Source organism: Neolamprologus brichardi, chromosome 23 (assembly GCF_056152115.1).
Source record: "Neolamprologus brichardi isolate AB-2024 chromosome 23, ASM5615211v1, whole genome shotgun sequence".
In the NCBI taxonomy this organism is placed as follows: domain Eukaryota; kingdom Metazoa; phylum Chordata; class Actinopteri; order Cichliformes; family Cichlidae; genus Neolamprologus; species Neolamprologus brichardi.
This window is the reverse complement of record NC_142125.1, coordinates 36,833,803-36,853,064: the sequence shown is the minus strand read 5'-3', so window position 1 is coordinate 36,853,064 and position 19,262 is coordinate 36,833,803. Positions and strand designations below refer to the sequence as shown.

The 19,262-nt window shown below is 41.4% G+C and overlaps 1 protein-coding gene across 2 annotated transcripts in view; it reads right to left on the bottom strand.

The window, feature by feature from the left end:
• Nucleotides 1–2,454: 2,454 nt before the first annotated feature.
• LOC102779280 (interleukin-1 receptor accessory protein-like 1-B) overlaps nucleotides 2,455–19,262 on the bottom strand; it is a 331,658-nt gene continuing 314,850 nt past the window's right edge. The window contains exons 10-12 of one of the 2 annotated variants that reach the window (XM_035909888.2): nucleotides 11,918–12,088; nucleotides 9,189–9,233; nucleotides 2,455–3,781 (exon numbers count right to left, since the gene is read on the bottom strand). In XM_035909888.2, coding sequence (XP_035765781.1) covers nucleotides 3,054–3,781; nucleotides 9,189–9,233; nucleotides 11,918–12,088 — 944 coding nt within the window. In that variant the 3' untranslated portion in view covers nucleotides 2,455–3,053. The remainder of the gene's footprint in view (nucleotides 3,782–9,188; nucleotides 9,234–11,917; nucleotides 12,089–19,262) is intronic. The other variant, XM_035909889.2, reaches the window with a different exon arrangement.

Genomic DNA, 19,262 nt, shown 5'->3' with positions numbered 1-19,262 from the left:
ACCAGAAAAGCTCCCAATTCGTCGTTGTGAAACAATAGTACGTATCATCCCCCCCCGCTAAGAAAAAGTTTGCATTCCCACGGCTTCCCAAAAGCTGGAGCGCTGAGCATCGGACTCCAGTCGAAATCTCTCTTGGATTGGACACGTAGCATTTCTACTTTGAGAGGCGTTGTGAATAATGACCACCGGTTTTCATGAATATGGCTAGATTGTCTTCATCTTAATCGTCTTATTGTCTTGATTATATTTACACAATGCCACATCAAAGAGCACAATACACTCTAATCCGTGTTACTTTTGGCAGGAGGGGTGGGTGGAGTGGATAAAAGCAGGCCTGGCTCTCAGGGTGACTGAAAAAAAAGAGTCAAAATGCAAAATTCTCAGCTTACAGAAAAAATCCAGGTATCATCTGAAATATAGGTTTTGAAAATAGATGGGAGGGGGGGAAGAACACAAATGTAATTTATTGTTTAAAACTTCATAACATTGCATATTTTATGGCACTAAGTTAAACATCTATGAGATGCTGCAGGTATTTTAGTATGAGGTTAGTTTGTGTGTGTGCGTGAGATCAAATATTACGGCACAGCTGCAGGAGGAGTAAGTGCACAGGCTGCCTTCATGGGTCTGAGTCACAGGCTGCATATAGAAGATGGACATAGCCTTTGCGTCTCAAACGTAAGTGCCAGTGCAGAAAAGCATTCCTGCTAATGGCCAGGTGGAGACGACTCCTCTGGCTGTGAAAAGAACTCGGAAAAAACACGTACCTGTCGCATGAGCTGCACTCTCAGGAAACCTTTATGGTCTCGATCGCTGTTTCAAGATGATTAAATGGAATGTGGGTGAAAAAGTGCCAAATTACAACAACAGTCACCTCAAGGCGCTTTTTACTGCCAGGTGCAGACCCAAATTTGGGAGAAACCCCCCAGAAAATGGAAAGCTTCCTGTCGCCTCTTGTGAGCAAGCACTCGGCGACGGTGGGAAGGAAAAACTCCCTTTTAACAGGAAGAAACCTCTGGCAGTGTGAGCGTTCACGTTCCTCAGTTTCAGATCCATCGCTGGCTTGACTTGCAAAGGTTCGTAACATCACAATACCGACATTTCAAATCTTACCATGACACCGTGCAATGTTACATCGACTACGTGCATCTTTATGATCTGAGTGGATATGCGAGAACAGATGTGAACTGGATGACACTGTACCAGTTTCGTGACAGAGAATGGTAGGTTTTAGCTTGCTTTGGTCTAATGTAGCATCTCTACTGTAGTTATATATAAACGGAGACTGAATTAGCATTTTTTAAAATAAATTCTTGTCACTGTTAAGCATTAATTATATCGTATTTGGAAGGGATCGATTCTAAAAGGCTATTGGTTTTCAGGTGGTTATTGGTCATTAGCTCAAAAAATATAATCCTCTAAATGTTACTTTCATACTAAGAACTACACATCTCATAAGTTAGCACGTTTCTGCACGGTTTCTTCTGACTCATTTTGAAATGAAAGGCTTACCGCCGCTGCCCTCTGAGTGAGATGTGCAAGGCCTGTTTTTATTTATCAGAGAGCGCGCCTCAACTCACTTCCACTGACATGGTGGACAGCAATCGAATAACAGCTGTCATCTGAGAGCAAATGAATAACTGAGATTAGCCCTGGACAGCCTTGTTTGGTCCTACAGAGGAAAGCAGGTGGACTTAATGCTTCGGGTGACCGTGGATGTCATGGCTTGCCTCCTCCGTCCGCGCTGACATCATCGATAGCTACTTCCACTGTGAAGCGCCGAGATGAGATCGACAGATGTAACGTAACAAGTCTGCCGAGCTGCTGTGAGCGGTGCGTTTGAAATGCCGAAACTCCCCTCTCCCCCCTTTGTAACGACGAAAACACAAACGTCTTCTGTTTTTTAATATAAGGGTAAGACATTTAGTGAACGACCTATTGATTTTCGTGAGCTATGCAGTTCCACGTAAACGTTTTTCTTTTTTTTTTTTTCTTTTACTAGATATTTCCCCAATTCCTTCTGTCAGAAACGTCATAACTTCTCTAAGCAAATATCCCTCAGTTACAAAAATAGACTTTTCTTTTTTCATAAAATAATACACATAATTACTTCTCAGTGATATAATCTTTTTGTTAAGGTAAATAGCAAGGCTGTTTTAAAAGTAAATATTGTGAGAGAAACAGAGATGTGAAGCCTAGCACCATATTCCTCAACCCCCCACCCACCCACCCGCACAGGTACGACTCCTCCGAAAGCATTCGATGAATTAGGGGAACCCACTACCCCCCCACCCCCCCTCCCCCCATGTGTTTTCTGGACTCCAAGTTTTGCATATTCTGGTTGAGGCCAGATTCTCAACCCTGAAACTCAAATCCAAATCTTACTCGTCCCCCGAAGGCTCTGACTTGTATTCCCAACCCCATTAAAAATAAAAAGAATCAACCCCCCCCCCCCCAAAAAAAAAACCCTTTAGAAACTACACCAGCAAAAGAAATGAAAAAAATAAAGGTAACAACGGTTTAACCGACACGTCTCACAGGCCTTCACTGCTTCACTTTTTGTACAAACTGAAAGAAAAGAATAAAAATAAAATAAAATAATGAGTCCCAAAGAAAGAAGAAACAAGTCCCAAAACACTGTTGCTACAAAGAATTAGAAAAACGTATGTACAGGACCCTGTATTCCTCGACTCTCGGGGTAAATGATCATAGGTGTTGGCTTGTGTTACGTGAGTGTTTATACAGGCATACAAAAAAAGTTCTCCTTGCTTCTTCTTCTTCTTCTTCTTTTTTTGTTGATGTTCAGTTTCAATAAAAGCTCGTATTGGACAAAAAACAAACAAACAAACAAAAAAGAAAACATTGCCACCACCTCCTCCAGCAGTTTGAAGCCCCTCCCCTCCTTCGGTTGTTTCCTGGTGCAAAATTCAACAGCAGCAAGTAGCTTAGTGCCATTTAGGTTCACCTGGCTCCTTTCAGGGTCTGAGTGCCAGTGGTTAGTCCTCCCTGTGACAGACATCATAAAGATCCACAGTCTACCCCGCCCGGCTCTGTCACCATATAACGCTAGATATACTGGTCTCTCTGGGAAGCAGCGGCAGCATGGCGTTGTTGCCGTGGGCCTCCTCCAGGCTCTGCTGCCGGGGTGACTTGGACTGCGGCCGCTGTCCGTTGATGAGCGTCATGGGGATGTTGCAGTAGGTGTGCTGGTTGCCTAGCGAGGACAGCGGCGGGAGCGTGCCGCCTTGTGGCAGGTCGTAGTCGTAGCTACGGTAATAGTGTTTCTGCCTCATCTGGGTGTGGCAAGAGTTGTGAAAGGTCGAGCGTAAGTCCGGGTGCGCCGTCGCCATGGCGGTGGAGGTGGCCGCCGCCATGGAGATGGCCGAGACGGTCTGGAGCTCCCCGAAGGGGCCCTGCTCGCTGACGTCCAGCACCTGCTCGTGGGAGATGCTCAGGGGCTCCATGCGCTTGAAGGGCATTTCATACAGCAGCTGCTTCCAGAACTTGGAGTTGAGCTTGTTGCTGGACGGTCCGCGCCACTTGATGACCGTGAGCATCTTGATGGTGTGTTTGAGGGCCTCCACTTCCTGGTAGTTCATGATGCCGCGCAGCTCGGCACACTCGATCAGGATTACTTTGATCTCGCCGGTCACCAGCATGTTGCGCAGCCGCGTCTCCAGCTCAAAGATGCTCCACCCCCTCCGCACCACATAGCTGGGGGTCATGACGATGATGAGCCGCTTGCTCTGGTCCACGCAGCGCGCTACGTCCTCGATGTAAGCTGGATTCACAGACAGAGAGACAGAAAAGTATATCTTTTGATGAATCAGTACGATCATATATAGATATTATTTGTTTCTGTTAGCCAGAGACTGTATATAAAAGATGAATGTAACCTCCTGCTCTAAAAACTGAAGCCTGTGCACAAGTCATCTGCAAACTCATCAGCTAGTCCAGAGCTTTTGGTTTTTGGTGCTTACAGTGTTGCAGATAATGGCTCATTCTCCTACTTTATGCAACAGGCATAATTTATAAATGCAAGTAAATATAAATGATTTAAAGACCTGAGTTATTTTCAAATTCTAGCCTTTAATTTCTAGATTCTATCTCAACAAAACTGTTCTATTTTCCACACAGACCTCAAATCTTTGCTAAAACATGATTGGTCAATAGAACGCGGCCTGCATTGGGTCTACAACTGGAAATGAGGATACTTCTGACACTAAAAATCTCATTCCTTGCCTACAGATTATATACATTCATACACTGTTCAGTTTAAGGAACATTTTGAAATCAGATTAGATCTCAGTCAACCTACAGAGGGCAGAATTCAAAGACAGCTTGAAAATGAAAGGGAAAAAAATTATCCCTAAGTCTAGTACACAAAATTGTACTCAGTAGTTTGTATGACCCCCATGTGCTTGAATGCATGGCTGACAACATTGGGGCATGCACCCTAATGAGACCAAACATAGTGTCCTGAGGATCTCCTCTCAGATCTGGACCAGGGCATCACTAAACTCCTGGACAGTCTGAGGTACAAACTAGTAGAGTAGGATGGACCAAAACATAGGCTACGTTCACACTGCAGGCGAAAGCGCATCAAATCCGACTTTTTTGACCCTATGCGACCCATATCCGATCATGGTATGATAGTGTGAAAATCCGATATTTTCAAATCCGATCTGGGTCACTTTCGTATGTGGTACTGAATCCGATACATATCCGATGTTTTAGAAAGCGACTGCTGTTTGAACGGTCATGTCGCATTAAATCCGTCTTTTACGTCACTGACACAAGACAGACGCCAATTATCAGATCTGGAGAAGCACCCAATAAGACATCACGAACGCTTCCTCGCCATCCAGTGTAGATGTTAGTGAAACTGTTGGGAAGACAACGTTGGAGAAACGTGAACATTTTATTTGTACTGCATAATCTGCAGATTCTGACAGAAATCTGCAACTATCCTTTGAAGCACCGCTCCTCTAAAACAGCAATAAGGATCATTATTAGGTTATTTACATTATTATGTAAATAACAAAATAACTTAAAGCAAAAATTGGGAAACGTAAAGTCCGAAGTCTTTATATTAAGGGCCATCAGTCAAACAATACTGTTCGCTAAACAGAGTGTGTTGTGTGTCACGTCTTCTTTTGCGCATGCGGGCCGCTTTGAGGGTTCACACTAGAGCGCGTTTGCTGTCGCATTTTATTTGTAGTGTGAACAAGCAGACAAAAAAATCAGATTTGATCAAAAAAATCGGAATTGAGCATTAAGACCTGCAGTGTGAACGTAGCCATAATGTCCCAGAGGTTTCGGCTATTGGAGGTGAGCGTAAAGACCAGTCAATGGAATCCATTCCTTCATACTCCAGGAACTGCCTTATTACTCTTGCCACATGTGTCCGGGCATTGTCATGAACCGGGAGGAACCCAGGGCCCACTGTAAACAGTAATTGAACTGGTTCTTATTTAGCGTTTTTCTACTCTGAGTACTCAAACCTGCTCCACCACCTGAGCTACAGTCACTCTACCAGCGTAGGGTCTGACAATGGATCCAAAGATTTCATCCCGTTGACTAAAGGCAATCAGAGTGCCGTTACCTCACCTGTAGAGGTCAGTGCATGACGCAGTACTGACCCACTACCAAAACAGTCTATCTGGATGATGTTACAGGCAGCATAACTTTCTCAAAGGCTTCTGTAGACCCTTTCACGTCTCTCACATCTTCTCAGGGTGAACCTGCTGACATCTGTGAAAAGCACAAATGATGGATCTGCCATTTCTGCTATTCTATGGCAAATACCAGTCAGGTATGATGGTGGGCAGTGAGCACACGGCCCACTAGAAGATGTCAGGCTCTCAGACTGCCCTCACGAAGTCTGTTTCTGATTGTTTGGTCAGACACATTCACACCAGTGGCTCTGGCAGTGCTCATCCTGTTCTCCCTTGCACAAAAGAGACGATACCAATCCTGTTGATGGGTTAATGGCCTTCTATGGTCCTGTTCAGCTCTCCTAGAGTAACTTTCCATCTCCTGGAATTTCTTCCAGGAGAAACTGTGTTGGGAGACAAAGCAAACTCTCTGGAAGTGACACGTATTCATGGCCCACCCTGGAGGAGTTGGACTACCTGTGTAACCTCTGTGGGGTCCAGGTATCGCCTCATACTACCACCAGTGACACTGACCCTAACCAAATGCAAAGCTAGTGAAAAACACAGTCAGAGAAAGTTAGGAGAGCAAAAAATGTCAGTGACCTCCACCTGTAAAACCCTTCCTGTTTTGGGGGTTGTCTCGTTGTTGCTCCTCTAGCGCACTTGTTAATTTCATTAACACCAAAGCAAAGAAACAACCAGGAACAACTATGTTTAACTGACTCGACGCTAAACTTTGTTTAAAAAGTGTTCCTTTAATTTTTTTGAACAGTGTATTTATGTAGACCTTTTTTTAACGAGATCAATGCAAAAATGTATTAAACTCATCAATTCAAACAGCCTGCAGGGGGCAGAAGCCTGATTGTTTCGAAGTCGGCAAAATACAATAATAAAATAAACATATTTTTATGGTCTCAGGCACTGCTCTTATTTAATTGATTTGATTGAAATAACAACACAGCGACACCCAAAGCGGTCAACTGCAGCTTTTAAAGGAAGTCTTTGCTATCCAGCAGTGGCTACATCCATCTTTTACACACAGTCCAAATATTAAATCATTTCTATTTTTAATTGTGCTCATTTATTCAATCGAAACAAACTGTAATTGTACATGAAACTACAGAGAGCTAATATGTGATGAAAATATGCTGAAACACATTACACAGGCTATTTGAAGAACTCTCTTGGCCTCATAGCGGCTTCTTACCCAACAGCTTCCTTTTTATCAAAATTTCAAACAAACAAGTCCAATTACCAGACGAAAAAGTGTGACGTTTGGGGGGCAAAAAAACAACAAAGATCGAAAGCTGAGGACGTGAAACAAACATCACACATCTGACAGATTCTAAAATGTATCGCCGCTAAATTATTCCACCATCTGGCGTCAGGATACTGAGGCATAAAATGCAGATAAAATAGATTTGTGATTATAGATCCTCACTTAAATAAAGAGCTATAGTCTATGCCGCACTTAATAAGAAGATGTACTTTTAGTAACAAGAGGCTTTAGATTTAGAGCTAAGCGACTCATATCTATCATATACAGTAAATGCAGTATTGTGTTTAATCAGCTGTTTGTGTTGTGATGAATGGGAAGAAGTGTTTCCACAGACCTGTCCTCTATGTGTGTGTGTGCAGCTAATGCTTCCTTTTAGCCTTTCTTGGCCGAGACAAAGACCAAGTGTCTCCTGACTGGAAGTTAGACGGGATTAACTGGGCTTTACCTCCCAATCAAAGCCCATGACCCTTGTGTGTGTGTGTATGTGTGTGTGGGAGAAGAGAAATTGTGAGAGTATCTCGGCATGTCTGCTGATCTTTAAGAGACCTGCAGACATGAGAATGAGCTGCTTCTTTCAAGTCGCTCTGCCCGAGGCTTCGCGATGAGAGCGATCTGATTAGAGTAAACTTAGATTTGAAGTCGCTCTTTTCATCGACACGACAAGTTGGTGTCTTTACTGTTTGGTAATTGGTCCTCATGGGCTAATTTGCCACAATGTGTCCCTGAAGCTTAAAGTCCTCACTTTGGGTTTATTCAGTTTAGGTTAAACTAAGTTTTCCCATCTTATCGTGACTAAAACAAACATGAAGGGATAAATAAACGGATACAGTATCATTAGCTAATGAGTAGAAGATTCATTTTAATGTTTTGAATTGATTAAAGGGAAAGTAAATCTGCCCTCTCGAGGGTTGCGGCGTGGTAAAGCTTTATAGCTTTATAGATTAAATCCCCCCTTTCAGAGATTTTACAAGCTTTACAATCAAACTGTTGCATGAGCAATAATTGATTCACATCTGCATAAAACCTAAATTACACGGGGCAGGAAATCACAGTGGCTCTGCTCTCGATTGTTTGTCTCTGAAAGAAAACAATAATAATGTTAAAAAAGTCTAAAGTGCAAATAGCCCAGATCAATAAGAACAGCTATGTGGGAAATAAATGTCTTCCTACTTTGAGTGTTTTGCAGCAGATGCCCCTCCCACTGCCCCCTAACCAAATGTGTTCACTTCTTTTTACTGCAGTTGGATATTTTGAGCTTGAATACAATTTTTGAAAACATTTTGTGACTGACAACCTCAGTCCTGCCCATCTAATTTAAAAAAACACAATAAAGAAACATGCACAGGAAATGAGCTATGTTTATTCTTATGCATTGGTAACGCTTTATACTAATGGACACAGTTACTTACACAGTTACTAATACGTTTATCAGCTGTTCCAGAATAAGTACTGATCCAGAACTTAAAAATGAAACAATAGGTAAGAGGGAATAATAAGGATATGAACGGTACCGTTACCGATATTTGATGACTTAGAAATTTGAAACGCTGCTATTGGAAGATTTTTCTCTCTGAGACACATATAACATAAACAGATTATTTATTTTCTCATTCATACCCAACTTGGCTCTGATTAGTTGGCTGCTGTGTTTGTGGTGTTACAAACACACATTAGTTACAGGAAATTTACAGAGCGGTGGACAAACTATGCAATGTCAGCACTCCTGAGAAGGATGAAGGGTGTTTCTAACATCTTCTTTCCTTTTATAATTGTTGCCAGTCGCTATAAACACAGATACTGATAGACTGAAAGATAGCCAATATCAACCAATAATATCGGCCTGTTAATAAATTGGTCAGCTCAACTGATGACGCGCTAACATGTAGTATTTCTCAGCTCAATACTTATTATCTATAGTGAAATTCTGGACCATAGTGACTATAAAAACTTTGAAAAATACTAATTAATGATTAACAAGATGTTAGGCTTCTGATTCCTCATGTTTATGTCCTTTATTGTAAAGTGTTACCAAAGACTGTATAAGCTGCACTCAATGGCTACTACATAACTTTTAAATGCTCTCAAAGATCAAAGATTTATCTAAAAACAAACATTTTTTTCAGTCAGAACAATCATGTCAAAACCTTTTAATACAAAGTGCAGCCACAATCACTTTCTACATTACTGATCTGATCAGAAAGTCTTTGTCGGAGTGTGTCGGCACGAGCGTTAAAGATCTGGGGAAGAAGTACCTCTAAGTAGTCTTGTGTCATCCTGGAAATGATCATTGGTGAAACCTAAACATAGATATTTACATTCAAAGGTCGATTAAAAGATTCGCAGAACATTTGTTTACATTAAAAACAATTGTGTGAATGCGGGGACATGGCTCTGGCATAAACTGTGTTTCTCCGCTGATGCGCTGGTAGCGATTGTGAAACGATAAGCGCGCTGATCAGTTTATTCCAGTTTAATATGGGACACGTAGCATAAAAAAGCAAAGGACTTGGACATAGTTCAGCCAAGACTTGTTACTTCTGGTATATGTTAAAAAATACTCAGTGTGCACTAGATGAGTGTGTCAGAAACGTATAACAGTGGTATAATACGTTCACCCAGCATTACATGTTACAATCAGCAGCTCAGGAGAAAGATTGTTGACACATGCTGACGTCCCAAATGGCCAAACTGTGTTTATCTATAGCTGTGGATTACACTTTATTATATCAGCTGTTGAGATGCTAATACATTCCCAATGGGAGCTAAATGTTTATACATAGACATGATAAACCAGCAAGCTGTGCCACCGAGCTGCAACTGTGGCAGATGTACTTCAGATTTCTCTCCATCCTTGCATTTTTATGCCATTTTTCCCATATTACAACAGTCCCCCTGTATGGAGCATGTAATCACAGCAAGGGATTTGGTTTACAACCTTTGCACAATTCCACTGAAGAGGAGCATAATTAGTAATGGTGCTATGTGCAGGAAAGACAGGCAGTTGCAAGTATTCAAACGGATGCTAATAACATCATGAAACCGAGCTCATCTTTGCGATCAGTTAATCAAAGATAAGCACAGGGCACGGTGAGAGGCTCCATTAGAAATATACTGTGGTAAAACATGCATTAATATCCATGCATAAAGAGATTTTTGATTGTACGGCTGACATCGTTACATAGCAGCATGCAGAGGCACACTTTGTATTGAGCTGGATTAGAAACATGGACCGTAATAACAGAGTTGGCGCCTCCTGATAATTATGTTGCATATGTGATATAGGTTATTATGCCTCCCACAGGCTTAAAAATGGTGCGGATCATGCACTTTAAATGCTAAAGCAGATAAATAATTAACCAGTATGTACAGCCCTTGTCTAGCATTTCAGTGTTTTATGTTGCCTACTTGAAGTTATAATTTATATACTGTACCTTAATCTACTTATTGAATCAAGAATATACATAAAGTAGAAATATGAAGTGGAATAAAATTGAAGTAAAGTACATGTACTTTATATATCCTGTTGACAACTGGTTGGATACTCACATTAAAAGTGGCTAAAGTTTCAAATAATTATGCCAAAGTGTCTCTATGTGAGCCAAAAACTCGGGCTTCAGACAACGTTAAACACATGATTTCAAAGGTTTGGTCCTGCTTTGTTCTGTCGTAACAGACAGGTCTGTATAACGAGGCAGGGCTTACAAGCACTGACTGCGGAAGCCAGTCGAGGGGCAGCCTATCAGAAGACACAGCTTGTTTTGGATTGAAATGTGGAATAAAGGTTAAGTTTACGATAAATAAATAAAAGTTGAGATAAATAAGAATTAATTTTTCTGTTTAAATAATCAACAACCGTACAACCAGTTTTTCACTGATCAGTTTTTGTATTGGATTCATTAAAATGTTATGAAAGTGTTTAACAGGGGTAGCCGAGCTAAACTGCAGTTGTTTTTTCAGAGGCACTTGTAACATTGCTGGCAAACTTTAAAAGGTTCACGGAGTTGTGCTTAAAAATCCTTGTAAGTCGAACCCTCGTTCTAAGGTGCTTTTCCAAGATCACCCCCTAAAATAATCACATCGCATCGTATCAAATATTGCACATCCTTTCATATTGTATCATATATGCGACCCAAAGATACTGCACACAGGATTAATGGAGACAATTAAATGCCTTTTTTAGTTTTTATAAATAGTGCGAATGGTCCCTGCCTTAGATACAGCTTTTAATACTGGAACACAATTTTCTGACTATGAGCGAAATATTTTGAAGATAACTTAATTCATGGTCCCCGTATAAATAATAAAAAAATTGTAATAAAATTTTGATCCAGCAGGTTTTTAAAGTGGGTTTGGTTGAGTTTCCCTTCGGGTGGAAGCAGTTAAATAGTCAACCATTTATCCCTTAATTTTCATATTTCACAATCTTGATTCACTATTTTATTCATCTATTCCATTAGCAATCCATTTCATATTCCCATTTTTGGTGTCCTTTTATTGACTACATGTAGTGCTTAGACGTTACACGAGGAAGTGGTTTCTTTTAGGAGTATAATACTTAAAGAGGTTGTTCAGAACTGAACTGGTACTAGCATAATTAGTTTCTTGCTTACGTGAGGTTGGGCTAGCTATGTCCCATGATTTAATACATAGCCATATATTCTCTCTTATAAATGTTGCCTTTAAGGGAAAGACTAAAACTGAAATTAAATGAATAAATAACACTAAACAAACTCTAAGCTATAACACTTTTAGCATACTCATCAACTTTTGCTCAGCCTGTGGTTATAAAAGCTAACTTTATAAAGATCATATGAAGCAATGACGGCCTCGCTAGTCTTTGTTATGCCACAACACAAACGCATAACAGAAAATAACAACAAACAAGGCATCACCACTGCAGTGACAACAGCAACACGAGCAACACCAAGCGACAAGAAAACATTCGACACAACGTGACATCGCCGTGAGAGAGAGAGCTTACTTCCTGTGGGGATCAAGTCCCTGTCTGGAATGAAGAGTTTATACCCATAATGCTTCTCCAGCACGTCGGGGAGGATCTCCAGGGCAAAGCGCTCCTCCTCTCGGGTCTCCTGGCTCCACTGGTCCGGGTCCACTTTGGTGTAGGACAAGTAGGCGTCGTAGTCCTTGTTATCTGCAGGTAGAGCAGGGGGTTTGGGGGGGGCAGACACTGACATGGGTGAAACGTGCCGGCTCGTGTTCAACCTGGCTAATCAGTGATGCATTCGTTGCCTTTAAACTAGAACCTTTCATTTAGTTTAATAAAACCTGCAATCAAGCAGAAGCAGAGACAGAAAAATGAAGCCTCGGTCTCAGCACAATGAATACTTGCAATAAGAAGCTCCCAAAACCACTTTGCTTCAATTAAATGTGTATACATTTTATGATTTCAACATAATGTTTCCTACTGTGGTCAGCAAAATTATGCGCTGTTATACCCCCAGATGCTCAAAATCTATTTTCACACTGGTAGGCAGGGGAGCTATTCATTCACTGAGAGACTTCACCGAGACAGGACGCCTCCATTACACTGACCTCTGGGCACCTCTGCCCATCTGAGTGCTTTTCATTACTGCTCCGTCCCCACTGACGAATAATGTTGCCTTGATAGCTACTTTGCCCACTGCAGGCAAAACAAATTAGACTCCAGCCTGAGCTAAATGCCCGACGCGGCCTGCTAGGCCGGCGCATGGCACGGATCCATCACCTACATGAAAGCTCTGATTGATGACGGATTTGAAAGGACTGAGAAGAGGAAAGACTTAACGTTTAATCTTCTTAAACAGGAGCAGTACTGTACGGTGAGTCAGGAGAATGAAGGACATGTCAGCCACTTTTTTACTCTGAACCTGATCAGTCATTTCAAAAGAGGTCAACAGGTTTTTAACCATTAAGTATGAAAACATAATAGTTTTTTATGTACTTCGCAGTTAGCAAAAACACGGTTTGAGCTGGTGAACTTAATCCTAGCCGAGATACACTGATATTTGCAACTTTGTGGCAATGGTTTGACAATAATCTTTTTTGCTTCCACTCCCACTGTGCTACACGTGGAAATGAAAGCCTGTTTGGTACCGAAGAACTTCAGCGACCCGAGTTTTGTGCAAGACAGACCACGCTCTCCCAACATTTTATAATAGATTTATATCTATAATAGACATTTTCACAGTTCAAATGTAGAAATTAAATGTTTTTGTGCAGGTCGGAGTAAAGTCCTTCTCATTTTATCCACAACCTTTGGGGACGAAAACGTAAGAGAAAACATCAGAGAATGCAGTTCCTCTAATGACCACTTGAGGGTGCAAAAATGCACCACTCCTCATAGACTCGCGTATTAAAATGACCAACTTTAGAGCAGAAATAAATGGTGCCAAATGACTGTTTGACACAGGGTAAAACTTTAAAGTTGGGTTTGGGATATTTGGTTTATTTAAAAGGAACCTTTTAAGACATGTTTGCGCTAAAATATGCACTGTGCTTTCAATAATATATATGTGGTGTTAAAATACGCCAAATGTTTTCCTTTTAAGCACATTTTATGTAAAAGCGATTTACCAGTAGGCCGCCATTGTTATTTTCTTCTCAATGCACTCTGGGTAGTGACGTCATACGGTTGCATCGCATTGAGTTCACAGTTAGCAACGCACTGGAAATGGCTTCTGTTCAACCTTTCCAGTACTTAGTTTACATGAAGATGAAAACAATCCGTCACACGAGGACGTGAGAGTGGGGGAAAACTACTGGTGTCTATGCAGCTACTGAGAGCATTTGTTGTAAAGAGCTCAATTTTATAGCAGCAGCTATCCATGGTAACGCATAACCGCATGATAAAAACATTAATAGAATTCTAATTTTTTTATTATACAGTGAAATTACAATATCGTTGTTTTTACAGATTCTCCAAAACAGTGCACCAAAACTTTTAAGCCGTATGTCTTAATCCAGATGTTCTTTGGGCAGCCCTTGTTAGCCTCCATGACCGGTATAGTGCTGGTCTACCAAGTCATAACCAGGTCACTAATAGGCAAGTTAATTAATACGGTTGCTACACTATAGAAAACAAAACGGGTTAGCTGAACAAAAGCGCCTGTACTGCCGACAACCAATACACGTCATCGTCCCTGAATACATTGTGTGCACAAAAACATGGCCGCTCCCACGGCTCCAAAAAGGAATTAATGAATAACGGAAAACTTCTCACGTATGTTTTTATGTAGTGGAGATAATTTGTAACATATTTAGAGTAACTTGTCATAATAGTCGGGGTTTTTTTTAACTATTCACAAGGTGCCGGTGTCTGAGCACCTATGTGCGCTTCATATTATCCCAACTCCACCTCTCTTAAATCCTCTGGGTATAAAATAGAAACCATCTGACCCCCAACAAGTTTTGACTGGTGAACTTTTGTGACCTTTGGTGTTTACTCTGATAAAGATCAGCTCCAGTGCACGCCATATTTTTGGGCTTATGAAAATAAAATAAAAACATTAGATTCTATATGCTTTTTTATTCACTAAAAAGCATCACATCCGCGCCACAATAGGAGGAAAGCACCATAACTGGGACACTCTGCTCGCGTCTCTAATGAGTTTACCTCAAAGGCTGCGTTCACGCTGCGGCTCAGAGTTTTTGGAACTGCGAGTTCCTGTCTTAATTATGACTCGGCTCCCTCTGCTTTATAGTGGCCACCTGCAGCGTAGCAGCCATGTGACGATGATGTTTAGTGTGTTGGAGAAGACAGGAGCAGAGAACGAGAGGGTTCAAGAGGAGGCAGTTTGGGATCAATTCTCAGCAGAGCATCACATTTTTTTATCCTTTAATATCCTCTCCATCTCACCCTCCTGCTTCTCTCTGGACTGAGAGGCTGTCAACAAGATTCACTTGCATCCCAGCGGGTAATCTCAATATTTGGGCTGACGCGCACAACTCTTAGGCGACGCCTCGTAATTAATTCAACTTGTTTTTTGGGGTTTTTTTTACAACACGCAATTCATTTTACAGCGTCAGGGACATGTAAAAATAATTGAAATGTAACCTCATAATCACTCAGTATAACTAACTCTGAGGTTTATGTTCTGCTTCACAGAGACATAAATCTGCTTGTTTTTCTCTAGTAGCTTTTAAATGAAAGCTGTGTAGGCAGATCAAGGGCTATTTTAGTGGAGATGATTCATGCATCTGTTGTGAGAAAGAGAAAGCAGGGGAAGGACGAAAGCACGGGGTGAATCTAGGAGGTGCACTGATCCACTGTTCGCTTGCGTTTCGATAGCTCGCTTATAGGAGGCTAGTGCTGTTCATCTGAGGTGTGCAACATATTTTAAAAAATATATCATCAAACAAACAAACAAAAAAAACGCATCCGAGTCTTTGCTTCCTTGTCCCACATGCTGACTAACTTCGGCACGTGTGCTCTCTGTGTGCGTGGAGGCGGAGGGGTGCGTACGGGCACGGGGGCTCACAGTGAACTGTTGGACTCGCCATGGAGAGTGCCAAGAGAGTTGGAGGCGTAATCTCTGGGATATCTTTTGGCTCCATTACATCTAATGGAGAGTAGATTGGAACGTAACACACACACTTAACTCTGTGCTTGAGGAGACACATGCCCTGGACTGCTAATAAGAAGATGACTCTTTGTTTTTAAGTAATGCTTTGTTTTTCATAATTCAGTATTCACTGAAATACTGCAATTCAATTTTTGTCAAAAATAGGCCTTTGCCCTTGGTGTTTGGCTTGCATGCATTGCCATATTCTGGGTCTTGATCATACACACACATTTTATCATGTAGTCACATAAAAATAGTTTCAATAGACTCCATGGAGTCTTGCTAATCAAATGCAGTTGATGAATAGAAGCGTCAACACTTGTGAGCGCCTCTATAAAGGTTTTGGTAGTTTGCTGGTTTGGAGTGTCTGGGTATGGGTGTGTGTTAACCAGTGTTGGTCAAGTTACTTGAAAAAAGTAATCAGTAACTAATTACTGATTACTTGCCCAAAAAAGTAATCCCGTTACTTTACTGATTACTTATTTTCAAAAGTAATTAGTTACTTAGTTACTTTTTAAAAACACGATTTACAACCTGAATAGGTAATAAAGCGATAGATCTTTCAGCCCAATTCTGCTTTTTCTGCATAATCCATCATACAAAATGTAATCAAATGGAAAAGTCTCTTTTTAAAACTTGTTTTATTAGTTTTAATCTTTTAACTTTATGCATCAAGCAAAAATTTTATTATATGCAACATTCTCTGACTGGACATTTAAAACTAACATTTAAACCTATTTTCTGCACATTCCAGCACATAAAATAAAATATTTTTTGTGTTTACACTCACTCTTTCAAATAAATGCAAGTAAAACACAGCAGAAAATAAATAAAATCAAAGACTAGCGGTCCTGTTGCTCTATTTTCACCTGTAAAGCAGGAGTGGCGTAGGCGGAGGTTTACCCTGGTGCAGGTGTGCCGCAGCGGTCAGTTGAAGAATCCGTGAGTTTCTCTGTGAGTTTCCCATTACGTCGTAGCTACTCGGTGCTTGCTCGGAAGTTAAGGGGGTTTTTTTCGCTGTAAAAAGAAGTTTTCTTCCCACGCAGCGATCAGCGGACGCTAATGTTTTTGTCACTTTTTATGGAATCAAACTTAAAGTAAGGTCAGTACTTCCACGCTTTAAACGCTGCACGCTCATACTCTCTCCCGCATTCGATATATGATCCATTGTTGATCTGCACACAGCTGTTGTCACGAACGTCGCACTCGTGCCGTCATTGTCATGAGACACTCTCGCAAGAAAATCAGGGTTTTAGTAACGCAGTAACGCAGCGTGGCTTACGGGAAAGTAACAGTAATCTAATTACCGTTTTTGCAATAGTAATCCCTTACTTTACTTGTTACTCGAAAAAGGTAATCGGATTACAGTAACGCATTACAAGTAACGCGTTACTGCCCATCTCTGGTGTTAACACAATGTCACAATCTTCCCAGGAGTGGACGTTCCACAGTGACGAGACCATGTAACCCTAACACAAGGGTAGGCAACGCCAGGCCTCGAGTGCCGGTGTCCTGCAGGTTTTAGATCTCACCCTGTGTCAACACACCTGAATCAAATGATTAGTTCATTACCAGCCCCCTGGAGAACTTCAAGACATGTTGAGGAAGTAATTTAGCCATTTGAATCAGCTGTGTTTGGTCAAGGACACATCTAAAACCTGCAGGACACCGGCGCTCGAGGCCTGGAGTTGCCTACCCCTGCAAGAGCTACATCTCAGACTCTGACGGTCTCGGTTAGTATTTTGTATGTTAAATTTCACAACAGCATCTGAACAATCTGATCTTCTTTGGACTTAAGAGACCAAAGTGGAGATGTTTGGCCATGATGCACAGCACAATGTTTGATAAAAACCAAATGCAGCACAAACACCTCATACTAACTGTGAAGCACGGTGGTGGTGGGGTGATGATTTGGGCTTGTTTTGCAGTCACAGGACCTGGGCACCTCGCAGTCACTGAGTCAACCCTAAACTCCTCTGAATACCAAAGTATTCTAGAGTCAAATGTGTGGACATCTATCTGTCAGCTAAAGTTTGTTCTTTTTGCATCACTAAGCAAATGTACAACAGAACAGCTGGAAATAGAATAAAAGAAAAAAATCAAGGCATTGCAATGGGCCAGCTGAAGTCCAGACCTCAACTTAATTAAAATGCTGTGGGGAGACCTTAAGAGAGCTGTGCATAAGAGACTGATACAGTCATTCAGAAAATGATTACCTCAAGCAATTGATGATGAAGCCTCTTCTACAAGGTACTGAATAATGAAATCTTCCCTTTTCTTAAGAGTGTACAGAGTCTGCTCTCATTTAGATAATAATGTGAGTCAGTACAATATATGTATGTATGTACACAAAAAAACAGCCTCTAGTCAGAATCAGAGAAACTCTTACATTTGATGATTAACTGTTGGCCATCTGCTGGCATTAACTCTCTCTCTCTGTCAGATGTATTTTTTTCTGTTTATTGAGTAAAGAAAAATCTGAACTTTTAAGTCAAATCAACAAATTACAACCAACAGCTGTACGTAACTTTACTGCCACAATGGGAACTATGGGTCATTTGAAAATCACAGGAAATGTTTCTATTTGAAAAGAAAAACGTAATGAAAAAAGTCTCATAGTTGGAGATCTAATATTCAATAATAAATGAATCCATCCATTCTTCTACTTCAGCTCACAGGAGCTACAGTCTTAGCAGAAGCTGGCCAGACCTCCTCCTCTCCTGCCACGGCCTCCACCTCTAACCCAGCCAGCTGAGCAATACCCCATTTTATGGGTTTGTGCATCCTTAAATCCTCATTTCACCCCCTTTCCTCATATTTAGTGCCTTCCGTCAGAGTGGAGAAGGGGACAGGGGTGCAGCCAACTCACCTTCTGACCGACAAAGCATCCTAAACAGGTGCCCGAACATCCTAACGGGCTCCTTTTGAATCAGAGGATCAGTATTGACATCTTGAAGGCCAAAGGGGAAATCCTCTTACCGACTGTTCAGTTTGTTCTTAGTTTCTCGGAATTTCCCTCTTTGAGAAGAAGGAAACAATAGTAACTGTTTAAGCATTACAAACTGCCATTTCTTAACACAAACTCCTCATACAAAGAGTATTTATTACAAAGCTCTCTCATTTCTACTTGACTTTGTCATCACAGATGAGCTACTTAACGCTGACCTGTGTTAGACACACTACTTCAAACAGGATGCATTACAGCCCCCTGTGGAAAAACCCCTGATATTCAGTATCGCCAAACCGCGCCGAACGCAGACGGAGACTCATAATTCCGCAGCACGCTGACAACGCTGACATTGGTATTTATGGCAGAGTGTTGATGAGCTCCCACCTCTTTGTCAAGCCCGCTTGGCTGTTGTCATCATGAAGCCTATTATTGATTCCACTGACACCCACACAATGTGACAAGCGAGTGGTCTTTAACTAAATTGCGCCGCTGACAAATAGCCGACGGTCCGTCCTATTGTTGCGTAAAGCTTACAATTTTGCATCTGGCAGAAGAGGGAGGTAGGCGTTCAATTAGTGCTTCGAGTGGCCGCCGAGAAACACATACAAGTTCTTGGCAGCGTGTGCAGCTACGCCGGGGGAAACATAAAATAGATATATAAATATTTATCTGTGCATTGGAGACACTGGCTTAAGCGCTTTATTGATGAAAAGTGCAGCTATATGGCCCTGTCAGTGCAGCAGTTACCATAGTGATGAGATCTCGGTTAACCACCTTCTGACTGTTTTTTCTTCATTTCCAGCCCGTTTAATGCC